This window comes from Rhinopithecus roxellana, chromosome 10 (genome assembly GCF_007565055.1).
Source record: "Rhinopithecus roxellana isolate Shanxi Qingling chromosome 10, ASM756505v1, whole genome shotgun sequence".
NCBI lineage: Eukaryota > Metazoa > Chordata > Mammalia > Primates > Cercopithecidae > Rhinopithecus > Rhinopithecus roxellana.
The window spans coordinates 84,062,271-84,076,750 of NC_044558.1; the positions used below are offsets into that span (position 1 = coordinate 84,062,271).

The 14,480-nt window shown below is 50.2% G+C and overlaps 1 protein-coding gene across 9 annotated transcripts in view; it reads left to right on the top strand.

Annotated features, from left to right (window-relative positions):
- KDM2B (lysine demethylase 2B) overlaps positions 1-14,480 on the top strand; it is a 159,031-nt gene that overhangs the window by 21,367 nt on the left and 123,184 nt on the right. For all 9 annotated transcript variants that reach the window (XM_030939005.1, XM_030938999.1, XM_030938998.1 and 6 more), the window contains 2 exons: positions 11,833-12,011; positions 12,493-12,599. In XM_030939005.1, coding sequence (XP_030794865.1) covers positions 11,833-12,011; positions 12,493-12,599 — 286 coding nt within the window. The remainder of the gene's footprint in view (positions 1-11,832; positions 12,012-12,492; positions 12,600-14,480) is intronic.

Genomic DNA, 14,480 nt, shown 5'->3' on the forward strand with positions numbered 1-14,480 from the left:
GGGTTGTTCGTGGAGTTGACCTGTTGAGTTGTTGACCTGCAGAGTTTTCCCCTGTGTGGATCTGCCAATGCCATACTCTTGGAGCTGTCTAACATGTTCTTCTTTTTCTGTAGTTCTGTAAACTGGTAGTCGGATGTAGATGGTTGACCAGATTCAAGGTACCTCCCCTGCTATTGCATACTCTTCATTCATTCATTCATTCATTCATTCATCCATGGTTTCTGGCAGGACGCTTCGTCATTGGTGCTTCGTTCTTCCATCAGGAGGCATGTAATGTTGGGTCATCTCTCTCTCTCTCTCTTTTTCTCTCTCTCTTTCCCTCCCTATCTATGATATCAGCAGCCATTGGTGCTCAACACGTAGCTCCTTTAGTTTATCAGGGGCTGCAGCGTGGAGGTGGCCTAATTTTGTCATTTATTTGTCACTTATTGGCTGGAATTTATTAGTTTGGTACAAACCAATTGTGTTATTTATTTTATTTTATTTTATTTTGAGATGGAGTTTTTTGTTCTTGTTGCCCTGGCTGGATGGCACGATCTCGGCTCACCGCAACCTCTGCCTCCCAGGTTCAAGCGATTCTCCTGCCTCAGTCTCCCAAGTAGTTGGACTACAGGTGCCCGCCACCATGCCTGGCTAATTTTTTGTATTTTTAGTAGCGATGAGGTTTCACTATGTTGGCCAGGCTGGTCTCAAACTCCTGACCTCGTGATTTGCCCGCCTCGGACTCCCAAAGTGCTGGGATTACAGGCGTGAGCCACCACACCCAGCCTACTAATTGTGGTTTTTGCCATTTCTTTCTTTCTTTCTTTTTTTTTTTTTTGCCACTACTTCCTTTCTTTTTTTCTTCTCTCTCTCTCTTTTTTTTTTTTTTGAGACAGTGTCTTGCTCTGTCTCCCAGGCTGGAGTGCAGCGGCACGATCTTGGATCACTGCAACCTCCACCTCCTGGGTTCAAGCAGTTCTCATGCCCCAGCCTCCCAACTAGCTGGGATTACAGGCATGTGCTATTACGCACAGCTAATTTTTGTGTGTGTGTGTGTGTGTGTGTGTTTGGTAGAGATGGGGTTTCACTGTGTTGGCCAGGCTGTTCTTGAACTCCCGACCTCAGGTAATTCGCTGGCCTTGGCCTCCCAAAGTATAGGAATTACGGGCATGAGCCACCGCAACTGGCCACCATTACTTTCAATGGCAAAACTGCAATTACTTGTGTAGCAACCTGATATCTGTGGCATGAAATGTCCCCTCATCTGTTTGGAGAGGGGGCCTTCCTCTCAATGTATGAGGCTTCAAAGCCAGGGGTCCTTCTCTTACTATCACCCTGCCTCCATGGTCCCCTCTGTTGCTATCACCCTGCCTCTCTGGGTGGTGTTCTATCCTGTCTGTGTTTCCTGCTGCCCCGTGGGGGCTAGACCCCAGCTGTGTGGCATGAACAGGTGACCTGTCCATTTCTGTTTCCCTGGGGGAGGGGAGGTCCGTGAAGCCCAGGTGCCCAATAGAACTGATTTTCCTTCCTCCTCCCACCACTTCCACTCTCACTCCTACCCCTTCCACAGACTGTGGCTTCCAGGACACCTGGGGAGCTGGTTGGAGCTCCGGGCACACCAAGGAGGCTCTTCTTAGAACCAAGCCTCCAGACCTTCTCCTAAGATGGTCACTTGGCCTGCCTGGGCCTCTTCCCTATACTCTTCCCCCTCTGACTTCAGCCCCAGCTGCTCCCCACAGCCCTTCCCTGGTCTGAGGCAGGCATACAGCTGAGTAAGGCCAGTCCCTTAAGTCCTGACTCCCTTGCATCAGAGGGCGGGGCAAGCTGAAGTGTAGTCAGCGGGGACCCTGGCTTGGCCGTGGTCTGACTGGGAGTCTTAAACACTGGTCCCAAGTGGCATCTGTGATATGAAAAGCTGCAAAATAGCAGAGGCCAGGAGAGTGCCTAAGAGGTACCGGGGAAGGCAGCAGTGGCAGTGGGAGGCATGGTATTGCTCAGAAAAGCAGGCTGGGTGCCATAGTTCATAGCTGTAGTCCCAGCACTTTGGGAGGCTGAGGCGGGCAAATCACTTGAGGTCAGGAGTTCGAGACCATTCTGGCCAATATGGCTAAACCCCGTCTGTATAAAAAATACAAAAATTAGGCCGGGTGCAGTGGCTCACGCCTGTAATCCCAGCACTTCAGGAGGCCGAGGTCGGCAAATCACTTGAGGTCAGGAGTTTGAGACCATCCTGGCCAACATGGTGAAACCCTGTCTTTACAAAAAATACAAAAATTAGCTGGGTGTAGAGGCACACACCTGTAGTCCAAGCTACTTGGGAGGCTGAGGCAGGAAAATCGCTTGAACCCAAGAGGTTCAAGCGGCTGCAGTGAGCCTGGGCAACAGAGTGAGACTCCGTCTCAAAAAAAAAAAAAAAAAAAGGAAAAGGAAACACAGGCCTTCTCCAAACCTGTCTGTCCTTCTGTGTTGAGCCGTGCTGCCCCGGGGCTGCTCAGGACCTACCAGGTGATTCCAGGTGGGGGTTCATCTTTTTTGTTACACATGCCCACCCAGAACCACCCCCAGGTCAGTTCTTTAGTTCACCTGCCATTTGTCTGTGAAGTTGTGTGTCAGATGCAACACAGAACATAAAAGTAAATAACAGCACTCATTTCTTTTCTTTTTTTTTTTTTTTTGAGACGGAGTCTCGCTGTGTCACCCAGGCTGAAGTGCAGTGGCGCAATCTCGGCTCACTGCAAGCTCGGCCTCCCAGGTTCACTCCATTCTCCTGCCTCAGCCTCCTGAGTAGCTGGGACTACAGGTGCCTGCCACCACGCCTAGCTAATTTTTTTGTATTTTTTAGTAGAGATGGGGTTTCACCATATTAGCTAGGATGGTCTCGATCTCCTGACCTTGAACAGCACTAATTTCTTTTTTTTTTTTTTTTTTTGAGACGGAGTCTCGCTCTGTCGCCCAGGCTGGAGTGCAGTGGCGCGATCTTGGCTCACTGCAAGCTCCGCCTCCCGGGTTTACGCCATTCTCCTGCCTCAGCCTCCCGAGTAGCTGGGACTACAGGCGCCCGCCATCTCGCCCGGCTAATTTTTTTGTATTTTTTAGTAGAGACGGGGTTTCACCGTGTTAGCCAGGATGGTTTCAATCTCCTGACCTCGTGATCCACTTGTCTCGGCCTCCCAAAGTGCTGGGATTACAGGCTTGAGCCACCACGCCTGGCCAGAACAGCACTAATTTCTTATTTGACAAAGAGTGAGCTATTAGCCTGCACCTGGCTCTGTTCTAGAAATCTGTAATAGAGTAGCGATCAGGACAGGCAAGGCTCCTGCCCTCATGGCACTCACAGAGCAGCAGATCCGAAAGACAAGAAACAAGTAACCAAGAAATACAGTATTTAGAATGAAGCGGTATGAAGTCATCGGGGGTGACACCTTTCTGTTTGTGAAGCTACTAGATAAACTGTGATTTCGTTATAGAAGGTGTTGGCCCTGTGATCTGCTTGTACCAGGCTCTGGGAGGGAGGCAAGGGGAGGGGCCAGCCCTCCCCTGTGTAAATATGTCACATTTATGGAGCCCTATAGGTATACCCAGTCATTCTCTCACTAACCCTTCGATTCGTTTCCTAGGCTGCCATAACAAAGTACCACAAAGTGAGTGGCTTAAAACCACAGAAATTTATTCTCTCACACTTCTGCAGGCTGTAAGTCCAAAATTAAGGTGTCTGTAGGGCTGCATTTCCCCTGAAGTCCCTAGGGGCGGGTCCTTCCTTGCCTTCTCTGGCTTCTAGTGGTGGCCGGCAGTGCTTAGTTCTCCTTGGCTTGTAGTTGCGTCACTCTGATCTCTGTCTCAAAAGAAAAACAAAAAATTTCCCCCAGGCTAGTTATTCTTTCTTTTTTGATACTTTGACACATGCAAAATAACATTTTCAGCGTCTTAAGGTATAATTTTGTAAATTACTATATCCTCATAATTAAATGATATGACTAAACATTATTTAAATTGATATCCCTTTTTTACAAAATAGGATTGCTATCTAATCTTTTTATAAATTTTTTTTTTTTTTTTTTTTTTTTTGAGACGGAGTCTTGCTCTGTCGCCCGGGCTGGAGTGCAGTGGCCGGATCTCAGCTCACTGCAAGCTCCGCCTCCCGGGTTCACGCCATTCTCCTGCCTCAGCCTCCCGAGTAGCTGGGACTACAGGCGCCCGCCACCACGCCCGGATAGATTTTTGTATTTTTAGTAGAGACGGGGTTTCACTGTTTTAGCCAGGATGGTCTCCATCTCCTGACCTCGTGATCCGCCCGTCTTGGCCTCCCAAAGTGCTGGGATTACAGGCTTGAGCCACCGCGCCCGGCCTAAATTTTTTATTTTAATTAATTAATTAATTTATTTTGAGACAGAGTCTCACTCTGTCACCCAGGCTGGAGTGCAGTGGCACGATCTCGGCTGACTGCAAGCTCTGCCTCCCAGGTTCACACCATTCTCCTGTCTCAAACTCCTGAGTAGCTGGGACTACAGGCGCCCGCCACCACGCCCGGCTAATTTTTTGTATTTTTAGTAGAGATGGGGTTTCACTGGGTTAGCCAGGATGGTCTCGATCTCCTGACCTCGTGATCTGCCCGCCTCGGCCTCCCAAAGTGCTGGGATTACAGGTACGAGCCACTGCGCCCAGCAATTTTTCATTTTTTAACTTAATTTAATTTAATTTTATTTTATTTTTTGAGACAGAGTCTTGCTCTGTCGCCCAGGCTGGAGTGCAGTGGCTGTATCTCAGCTCACTGCAAGCTCTGCCTCCCGGGTTTATGCCATTCTCCTGCCTCAGCCTCCTGAGTAGCTGGGACTACAGGCGCCCGCCACCTCGCCTGGCTAGTTTTTTTTTTTTTTTTTTTTTTTGTATTTTTTTAGTAGAGATGGGGTTTCACCGTGTTAGCCAGGATGGTCTCGATCTCCTGACCTCGTGATCCGCCCGTCTCGGCCTCCCAAAGTGCTGGGATTACAGGCTTGATCCTCTGAGCCTGGCCTATTTTTCATTTTTTAAGACAGTCTCACTCTGTCACCTAGGCTGGAGTGCAGTGGCACAGCCATTGCTCACTGTAGCCTCTGCCTTCCAGGCTCAAGTGATCCTCCCAAGTAGCTGGGACTACTGGTGTCTGCCACATGCACAGCTAATTTTTAAATTTTTTGTAGAGATGGGATCTTGACATGTTGTCCAGGTTGGTCTCGAACTCCTGGGCTCAAGTGATCCTCCTGCCCTGGCTTCCCAAAGTGTTGGGGTTACAGGTGTGAATCACCACACCCTGCCTACTCTTGCATTCATCAGATATTTGAGTGCCACATGAATCCCAGATCCAGATGTTCTTTTGTTTTTCTTGGTCCACATTTGGACTGAGATTGAAAATAATAACTTGTGGATTAATATCTGTGTACATGTGAGATAGGTATATATACCTGGGATTAAATGAGAGTGCAAAATTGTTACTTAAAGTATGTTACAGGCCCTGACGTGGTGGCTCACACCTGTAACTCCAGCACTTGGGGAAGCTGAGGCAGGAGGATCACCTGAGGTCAGGAGTTCTAGACTAGCCTGGCCAACATGGTAAAACCCCGTCTCTACTGAAAATACAAAAGTTAGCCGGGTGTGGTCGTAGGTGCCTGTAATCCCAGCCACTCGGGGGGCTGAGGCAGAATTGCTTGAACCCGGGAGGCAGAGGTTGCAGTGAGCCGAGATCACGCCATCGCACTCCAGCCTGGGGAACAAGAGCAAGAATTTTTCTTAAAAAGAAAAAAAAAAAAAAAGTATATTGCAAAGGGCAAGTATCATGATATATACAAGGCATACATTTATTTGGAAACACTCCCAGATTACTTGCCATCTCTGAGACTCTCCATTTTAAAAAAGTAAAAAAGTTTTGTTGAGAAATAAGTCACAGACCATACAATTCATTTTCCTCACACTTTTTTTTTTTTTTTTTGAGACAGGGTCTGGCTCTTGTTGTCCAAGCTGGAGTGCAGTGGCACGATCATGGCTCACTGCAGCCTCAACCTCTGATGCTCAAGCAGTCCTCCCACTTCAGCCTTCGGAGTAGCTGGGACCACTGGTGTGGGTCACGATGCTTGGCCAATTTGTGTGTATGTGTGTGGAGGTGGGGTGTGACTGTATTACCCAGGCTGGTCTCAAACTTCTAGGGCCAAGTGCTCCTTCCAGCTCTGTCTCCCAAAGTGTTGGGATTACAGGTGTGAGCCACCGTGGCCGGCCATGATTCACTTGTTTTTAGTATATTTACAGAGTTGTGCAACCATTATGAAAGTCAGTTTTAGAACTTTTTCATCATTCCCCAGAAGAACCCAGCACCCATTTGTATCTTGAATATGTTGTAGGGTCCTAAGCAGTCCATTCATTGGGACTAGCCAGCAACGATTTAACTGGCTGTGATGCTGGGCAAGTTCCTAAACTTCCCAGCTTGTCACATTCTCCACCTGTAGTTACAGATGAAACTGACCCACTCGGTAACACTACCCACCTGTAGGTGCTCCGCGTGCATGTGAAGTGCATGAACTCAGTTATATCTCAGGACAGTTCCTGGGCTGGCTACTTTTTCCCCATGTTATAGATGAAGAAACTGATTCCCAGAGAAGCCAAGAGCCCGAGGCACAGGCTGGAGGCTCCGCTGGGAACCGAACCCTTTAGATTTTAACAGTGTGTGGGTGGGGGTAGCTGAGCTTGGCCTTCAGTGCTGACTTGCAGGACTCTGGGGTCGTGATTTTAGTGGTTTTTATCCTGTTTGCTACCTGCCCAGCAGACCCCTTTGCACAGGGAGCTTTGCAGACATGACCTTGAGGAAGATTAGGGAGGAGAGGTGGGTGGAGGTGGGAGGCTGGGCAGAGAGCAGGGAGGGTACCGGGGTTCTTTTTTTTTTTTTTTTTTTTTCACTTTTGAGACAGAGTCTTGCTCTCTCACCCAGGCTGGAGTGCAGTGGCGCCATCGCCCATCACTGCAAGCTCTGCCTCCCGGGTTCACGCCATTCTCCTGCGTCAGACTCAGGACTACAGGCGCCCGCCACCACGCCTGGCTAATTTTTTGTATATTTAGTAGAGATGGGGGTTTCACCGTGTTAGCCAGGATGGTCTCGATCTCATGATCCACCTGCCTCGGCCTCCCAAAGTGCTGGGATTACAGGTGTGAGCCACTGTGCCCAGCTGGTACCGGGGTTCTATCAGGAGGGTTTCTGCCAGGTGGGCCTTCTGGAAAGTCTGAGTGGCACCCACCTATTCCAGGCACCTGGGTAAGGAAGGCGCTAGCCTTGCCAAGATCAAGGCCAGAATATCCAGTGAAGAACGGGGATGCCCCCTGGTGGATCTGCACTCCAGATGCCAAAACAAAAACTGTTTTCCCCTGGATCCGCTGCTTCCCAGGGTCCATAGGAGGGATCTGGCCACTGGTGTGGTCTAGAATCTTTTTTTTTTTTTTTTTTTTTTTTTTTTTTTTGAGACGGAGTCTAGCTCTGTCGCCCAGGCTGGAGTGCAGTGGCCAGATCTCAGCTCACTGCAAGCTCCACCTCCCGGGTTGACGCCATTCTCCTGCCTCAGCCTCCCGAGTAGCTGGGACTACAGGCGCCCGCCACCTCGCCCGGCTAGTTTTTTGTATTTTTTAGTAGAGACGGGGTTTCACCATGTTAGCCAGGATGGTCTCGATCTCCTGACCTTGTGTTTTTTTTTTTTTTTTAAATTAAGACAGAGTCTCACCCTGTCGCCCAGGCTGGAGTGCAGTGGCACGACCTCAGCTCACTGCAACCTCCATCTCCTGGGTTCAAGCAATTCTCCTACCTCAGCCGCCCCGAGTAGCTGGGATTACAGATATGTGCCACCACACCTGGCTAATTTTTGTATTTTTAGTAGAGATAGGGTTTTGCCATGTTGGCCAGGTTGGTCTTGAACTCCTGACCTCAGGTGATCCACCCACCTTGGCCTCCAAAAGTGCTGGGAGTACAGGCATGAGCTACCACACTTGACCAGGTCTGGGGTCATTTTTCAACCTTAGCGTGTGATCAAGATTCAGTATTTGGGGGATGGGAGAGGAACCCGGGCATTAGAATGAATTGGATTCAAATCCCAGCGCTGCCGCTTACCATTTGGGCATTCCTGGGCGAGTTAGTTGTCCAAGCCTCAGCTTCTCCTCCATTAAATGGGTTTAATTGAAGTTCTGCTTCACAGAGCTGTGACCACGATGAACCTAACCAAGATAACGTATGTAGAGAACCCGTCTGTGCTGACACGCATAGTAAATGGTAATGGTTGTAATTGGTAGAAAGAGTCTGCTCTGGGGAGCTTGAGCCAGTTGCTTTATCTGTGGGCCTTGGTCTCCCCATTTGTAAAACAGAGACCTTTTTTTTTTTTTTTTGAAATGGAGTCTCGCTCTGTCGCCCAAACTGGAGTGCAATGGCGTGATCTCGGCTCACTGCAACCTCCGCCTCCCACGTTCAAGTGATTCTCCCACCTCAGCCTCCTGAGTAGCTGGAACTACAGGCACCTGCCACCACGCCCGGCTAATTTTTGTATTCTTAGTAGAGACGGGGTTTCACCATGTTGGCCAGGCTGGTCTTGAACTCCAGACTTTGATCTGCCCGCCTTGGCCTCCCAAAGTGCTGGGATTACAGGCGTGAGCCACCACGCCCGGCCAACAGAGACTATCTCACCTTGCTTTTCCAGGGTTGCTGTGAAATTTAGATCTTGACCCCAAAAGATAGAAATACCCAAGTTCTCTTACAAACGTAAGGAGTTACTTTCTTTTTTTTTTTTTGAGTTGGAGTCTAGCTCTGTCGCCCAGGTTGGAGTGCAGTGGCCAGATCTCAGCTCACTGCAAGCTCCGCCTCCCGGGTTTACGCCATTCTCCTGCCTCAGCCTCCCGAGTAGCTGGGACTACAGGCGCCCACCACCTCGCCCGGCTAGCTTTTTGTATTTTTTAGTAGAGACGCGGTTTCACCATGTTAGCCAGGATGGTCTCGATCTCCTGACCTTGTGATCCGCCCGTCTCGGCCTCCCAAAGTGCTGGGATTACAGGCTTGAGCCACCACGCCCGGCCTTCTTTTTTTCTTTTTCTTTTTTTTTTTTTTTTTGAGACAGAGTCTCGCTCTATCGTCCAGGCTAGAGTGCAGTGGCCGGATCTCAGCTCACTGCAAGCTCCGCCTCCCGGGTTTACGTCATTCTCCTGCCTCAGCCTCTAGAGGCGCCGGCCACCAAACCGGGTAGTTTTTTGTATTTTTTTTAGTAGACACGGGGTTTCACCGTGTTAGCCAGGATGGTCTCGATCTCCTGACCTCGTGATCCGCCCGTCTCAGCCTCCCAAAGTTCTGGGATTACAGGCTTGAGCCACCACGCCCGGCCCCAGGAGTTACTTTCTGTTTTTGTTTCTTTTTTGTGGAGATTGGGGTCTCCCAGCCTCGGCAACATAATGAAACCCGCTCATGCCTATAATCCCAGCACTTTGGGAGGCTGAGGCGGGGGGATCACCTGAGATCAAGAGTTCGAGACCAACCTGGCCAACATGGTGAAACCCCGTCTCTACTAAAAAAAAAACAAAAAACTAGCTGGGCGAGGTGGCGGGCACCTGTAGTCCCAGCTACTCGGGAGGCTGAAGCAGGAGAATGGCATATAAACCCGGGAGGCGGAGCTTGCGATGAGCTGAGATCCGGCCACTGCACTCCAGCCCGGGTGACAGAGCGAGACTCCGTCTCCAAAAAAAAAAAAAAAAAAAAAAATACAAAAATGAGCCGGGTGTGGTGGTGCATGCCAATCATTCCAGCTACTAGGGCGGCTGAGGCAGGAGAATCACTTGAACCCAGCAGGCGGAGGTTGCAGTGAGAGGAGATCGTGCCACTATACTCCAACCTGGGCAACAGAGTGAGACTTCGCCTCAAAAACCAACCAAACAAAGAAAACCAAAACTCTGTCTCTACAAGAAATGAAAACCTAGTTGGATGTGGTGGTGCCCCGCTGTACTCCCAGCTATTTGGGAGGCTGAGGCTGGAGGATCCCTTGAGCCAGGGAGGTTGAGGCTGCAGTGAGCCATAGTCGTACCATTGCATTCCAGCCTGGGTGACAGAGCAAGACCCTGTCTCACAAAAAAAAAAAAAAAAAAAAAAAAAAAAAAGAGAGAGAATGGAATCTTGCTATGTTCCCCAGGCTGGTCTCAAACTCCCAGGCTCAAGCACCATCGTCCCACCTCTGCTTTTCTAAGTACTGGGATTACATAGGATTACTTTCATTTTTCAGTTCCGACCACATGAAAGGCTATGTTTATTTATTCAACAAATATTGACCATGGGCCTGTTAGAGGGCAGGTTCAGTGAAGGGGATGAGACTATTACCCATATCAACATCTAAGTTCCATGAGAGTTCTGTCTAGTTCAAGGGCCAGCATACTTTCTCTGTTAAGTGCCAGAGAGTTAATACTTAAGGGTTTTCAGGCCATTTGGTCTGTGTTGCAACTACTTAGCTCTGCCGTTGTAGCACGGAGCCAGCCCTCTACAATATGTGAACTAATGCCTGTGGCCGTGCACCAGGAAAACTTTGTAAATGGATCTGAGAATTTGGGTTTCATATAGTTTTCATATCACAAAATAGTATCCTTTTGATTTTCTCCCTCTGTTAAAAAAAATGGAAAACCCCTCAAAACTTATGGCTCTTGCATGGAAAAACAAAATCTAGGCCAGTTGCAGTGGCTCATGCCTGGAATACCAGCACTTTGGGAGGCCGAGGTGGGCGAATCACTTGAGGTCAGGAGTTCAAGACGAGCCCGACCAACATGGCGAAACCCCATCTCTACTAAAAATATAAAACTTAGCCAGGTATGGTAGCACATGCCTGTAATCCCAGCTACTTGGGAGGCTGAGGCATGAGACTTGCCTAAATCCGGGAGGCAGAAGTTGCAGTGAGCCGAGATCACGCCACTACACTCCAGCCTGGGTGACAGAGTGAAAAAAAAAAGTGAAAAAATTCTTCTGGGTAACACAAGGATAGGTAGTAGGCTGGATTTGGCCCTTGGGCTGTCATCATATGGTGGCCTTTGGTTGGTTTAACATGTAACCTGTTGAGGTGGCTGTGAACAAATGTGGTCACTGGCTTCTTAGGATTTTCTTGTTTGTTTATATATGTCTTTCCTTTTCTTTCTGTCCTTCTTTTTTTTTTCTTTTTTTAAGACAGTCTTGCTCTGTCGCCCAGGCTGGAGTGCAGTGGCGCCATCTCAGCTCACTGCAACCTCTGTCTCCTGGGTTCAAACAAACCTCCTGCCTCAGTTTCTCGAGTAGCTGGGACTATAGGCGTGAGCCACCATGCCCAGCTATTTTTTTGTATTTTTAGTAGAAACATGGTTTCACTATGTTGACCTTTCTGGTCTCGAACTCCTGACCTCAGGTGATCCGCCCTCCTCGGCCTCCCAAAGTGCTGGGATTACAGGCATGAGCCACCATGCCTGGCTGTCTTCGGAGTTTTAGTAGAGACAGTGTTTCACCATGTTGACCTGCCTGGTCTTAAACTCCTGACCTCAGGTGATCCATCTGCCTCGGCCTCCCAAAGTGCTGGGATTACAAGCTTGAGCCACCACACCCAGCCACCCGGGCCCCTTTAGGTAACTTTTGAGGTCATCGTGGACTGGCGTGGAGGCCATGGTAGTGCAGGGAAGCGGGTGAGTGGGAGACAGATCAGGAAGGAAAGCCGACAGGGCGAGGTAATCGAACAGACGAGGAAGAGGGGTCAGGACTGTAGGGAACCGTGGAGGAACAGCTTTTGTTTAGTGAGCGGCTCCCATGAAGGATCTGGAGCCTTAAGCTGGCAGGAACAACCAGCGTGTGGCTTCTGCCCCCAGGGAGTCGGCGGCTTGTGGACGTGATGGATGTGAACACCCAGAAGGGCACAGAGATGAGCATGTCCCAGTTTGTGCGTTACTACGAGACACCTGAGGCCCAGCGGGACAAGCTGTACAACGTCATCAGCCTGGAGTTCAGCCACACCAAGCTGGAGCACTTGGTCAAGCGTCCGACTGTGGTAGGTCCGGGGCCCAGGTACCCTCCCCAAATACCTTCTACCTCATCTCCTTCCCTGTCCCCCTGCCACCTGGGCTGTGCCTTGCAAAAAGGCTCATGTGGGTGTGGCTGACTGGGCTTGGCAGGCATAGGGGTGACTAAGGTTGGTAACATGGTTTGTAGAGACAGGGATCTTGCTGTGTTGCCCAGGCTGGCCTTGAACTCCTGGGTTCAAGTGATCCTCTCACCTTAGCCTCCCAATGCGCTTGGATTAGAGGTATAAGCTACCATGTCTGACCCCCAGCAACTCTTTCATTTCCTGTTGAAGAGACTCAGTTTTCTCTTCTACAAAGTGGGGGTCCTGTCATCCCTACCCTTCTTTCCTCCCATGTTGGGACTATGGAGCTCACACTGGCGGGCCCAAGGGCTCCCCAGGGAGAAGGGGTGTTTGTGTCTGGCTCGGCAGTGGAGAAATGCAGTGCTGACACTGGTCTGGCTTTCAGGTAGACCTGGTGGACTGGGTGGACAACATGTGGCCCCAGCATCTGAAGGAGAAGCAGACAGAAGCCACCAATGCCATTGCAGAGATGAAATATCCGAAAGTGAAGAAGTAAGACCGCCTGGCTGGTGGCCAGAGCTGGGAGGGGTGACCCCCAGGCTTGGGGAGGTGGGAAGGAGGCTCCTGGCCATCAATGAAGGCTTGAACATCACGACTGCTCCCGTTCAGAACTGAAGGACTGTGCCTGTGGGGGCACAGCTGGGACAGGAGGGACGGGTTCCTGCGCGTGTGCCCGTTGGCTGCAGGGGCTGTGATCTCTGCTCTGGGACCAGCTCCCCTGGGGATCTGTGATCTGAGGAGGAGTGATGACAGACACCTCTGCATCGGTGTGTGTGTCTGTACGCAAGGGCACAACTGTGCATGCTTTTGTGCACTCCCTCCGTGAGACTGTGTCCTGGGAGTGGGCATTTTTGGGGAACCTGCCCACATGGGATGCTTTGGTTTTGGTGAGCGACGGGGAAAGACTTGGTGTTCTTTTCTTCCTTGGTGTTGAGATCTTGGAGCTCGTACCCAAAAGAACCTTTCCCAAACATAGTCCAGGGGCCACCTACTCACCTGACACACCTTAGATGGTGCCCTCTGAGCAGGAGGTTGGCGCTGGGTGGAGAAGTTAACCATGGTTTGTTTGTTTATTTATTTACTTTCTGAGACAGAGTCTTGCTCTGTCTCCCAGGCTGGGGTGCAGTGGCACGATCTCAGCTTACTGCAACCTCCGCCTCCTGGGTTCAAGCAATTCTTCTGCCTCAGCCTCCCGAGTACAGGCGTGAGTCACGGTGCCTGACCAACCACGGTTTAATAGCAAAGACATCACAACATGTGGCATGACCAGCAAGTCCTGAGACTGATCATTTAACATGGGCTGTAGCATCTTTGAGCCCCTCCATGTTCAAGGAGTTGAGTAACAGAACTTTTGGGAGGAGGAAGTCACCTTTGGGGCTTCCAGCTCTGTTTCCAACTCTGACAGGGGTAAGAGGCCAGGTGTGGTGGCTCACACCTGTAATCCCAGCACTTTGGGAGGCTGAGTCGGGGGATCACAAGGTCAGGAGTTCGAGACCAGCCTGACCAACATGGTGAAACCCCGTCTCTACTTAAAATACAAAAATTGGCCGGGTGTGGTGGCGCAAGCCTGTAATTCCAGCTACTCAGGAGGCTGAGGCAGGAGAATCTCTTGAACGTGGGAGGCGAAGCTTGTAGTGATCGAGCCATTGCACTCCAGCTTGGGCGACAGAGCGAGACTCTGTTTCAAAAAAAAAAAAACAAAAAAGAAGGAGAAGGAGACACAAGCTGTCCCAGGCAGGGCGATTGCTCTGGGCTTCCTCGAAGAGTTGGGGCTGGCGGCCTGAATCCATTAGCATCTCTCTGCTCAGCCCTGCTGCCAGAAATGTCCCCGGGAGCTTCAAGGCTGTGAGCTTTTCATTCACTCAGCCCTTAATTCAGTGCATAGTGAGTGCAGACTGCGTGCCAGACTTTGTAAGGGAGGCCAGCAGGCTGGCCCTTGGGCTTCTCAAGGTTTTGCTTTCAAGCTCTCTCTCTCTCTTTCTTTAATTACTGTGTAGGCATTTTTCCTCCCCTTCAAGCTGAAGCTCCATCCATGCCTTGGATCTGGGCTGCATCAAAGGCAGAGACTGGGCTCGAGGTGGGGAGGGAGCAGGACTTGTTTTCAATTTTATTCTGTTTGGATTCAGTTGCAGCAAAATTGACAGAGCTCCTGGGATGGGGAAGTAAAAAGATGAACAAGACAAACCCCTACCCTCTGGAGAACGTGCTGTGCCTGAGGGGCCTGAGGTGCGGCTCCAGTCCTGGGAGGGGAACAGGGACTAGAGGAATCCCATTTGGCTGGTGTCATCATGGGACATCCCCTTCTTGGAGGGGACATTCCCTTCTTAGAGGGGACATTCTGCCTGAGCTTCAAATGACAGAGGAGGCCAGGTG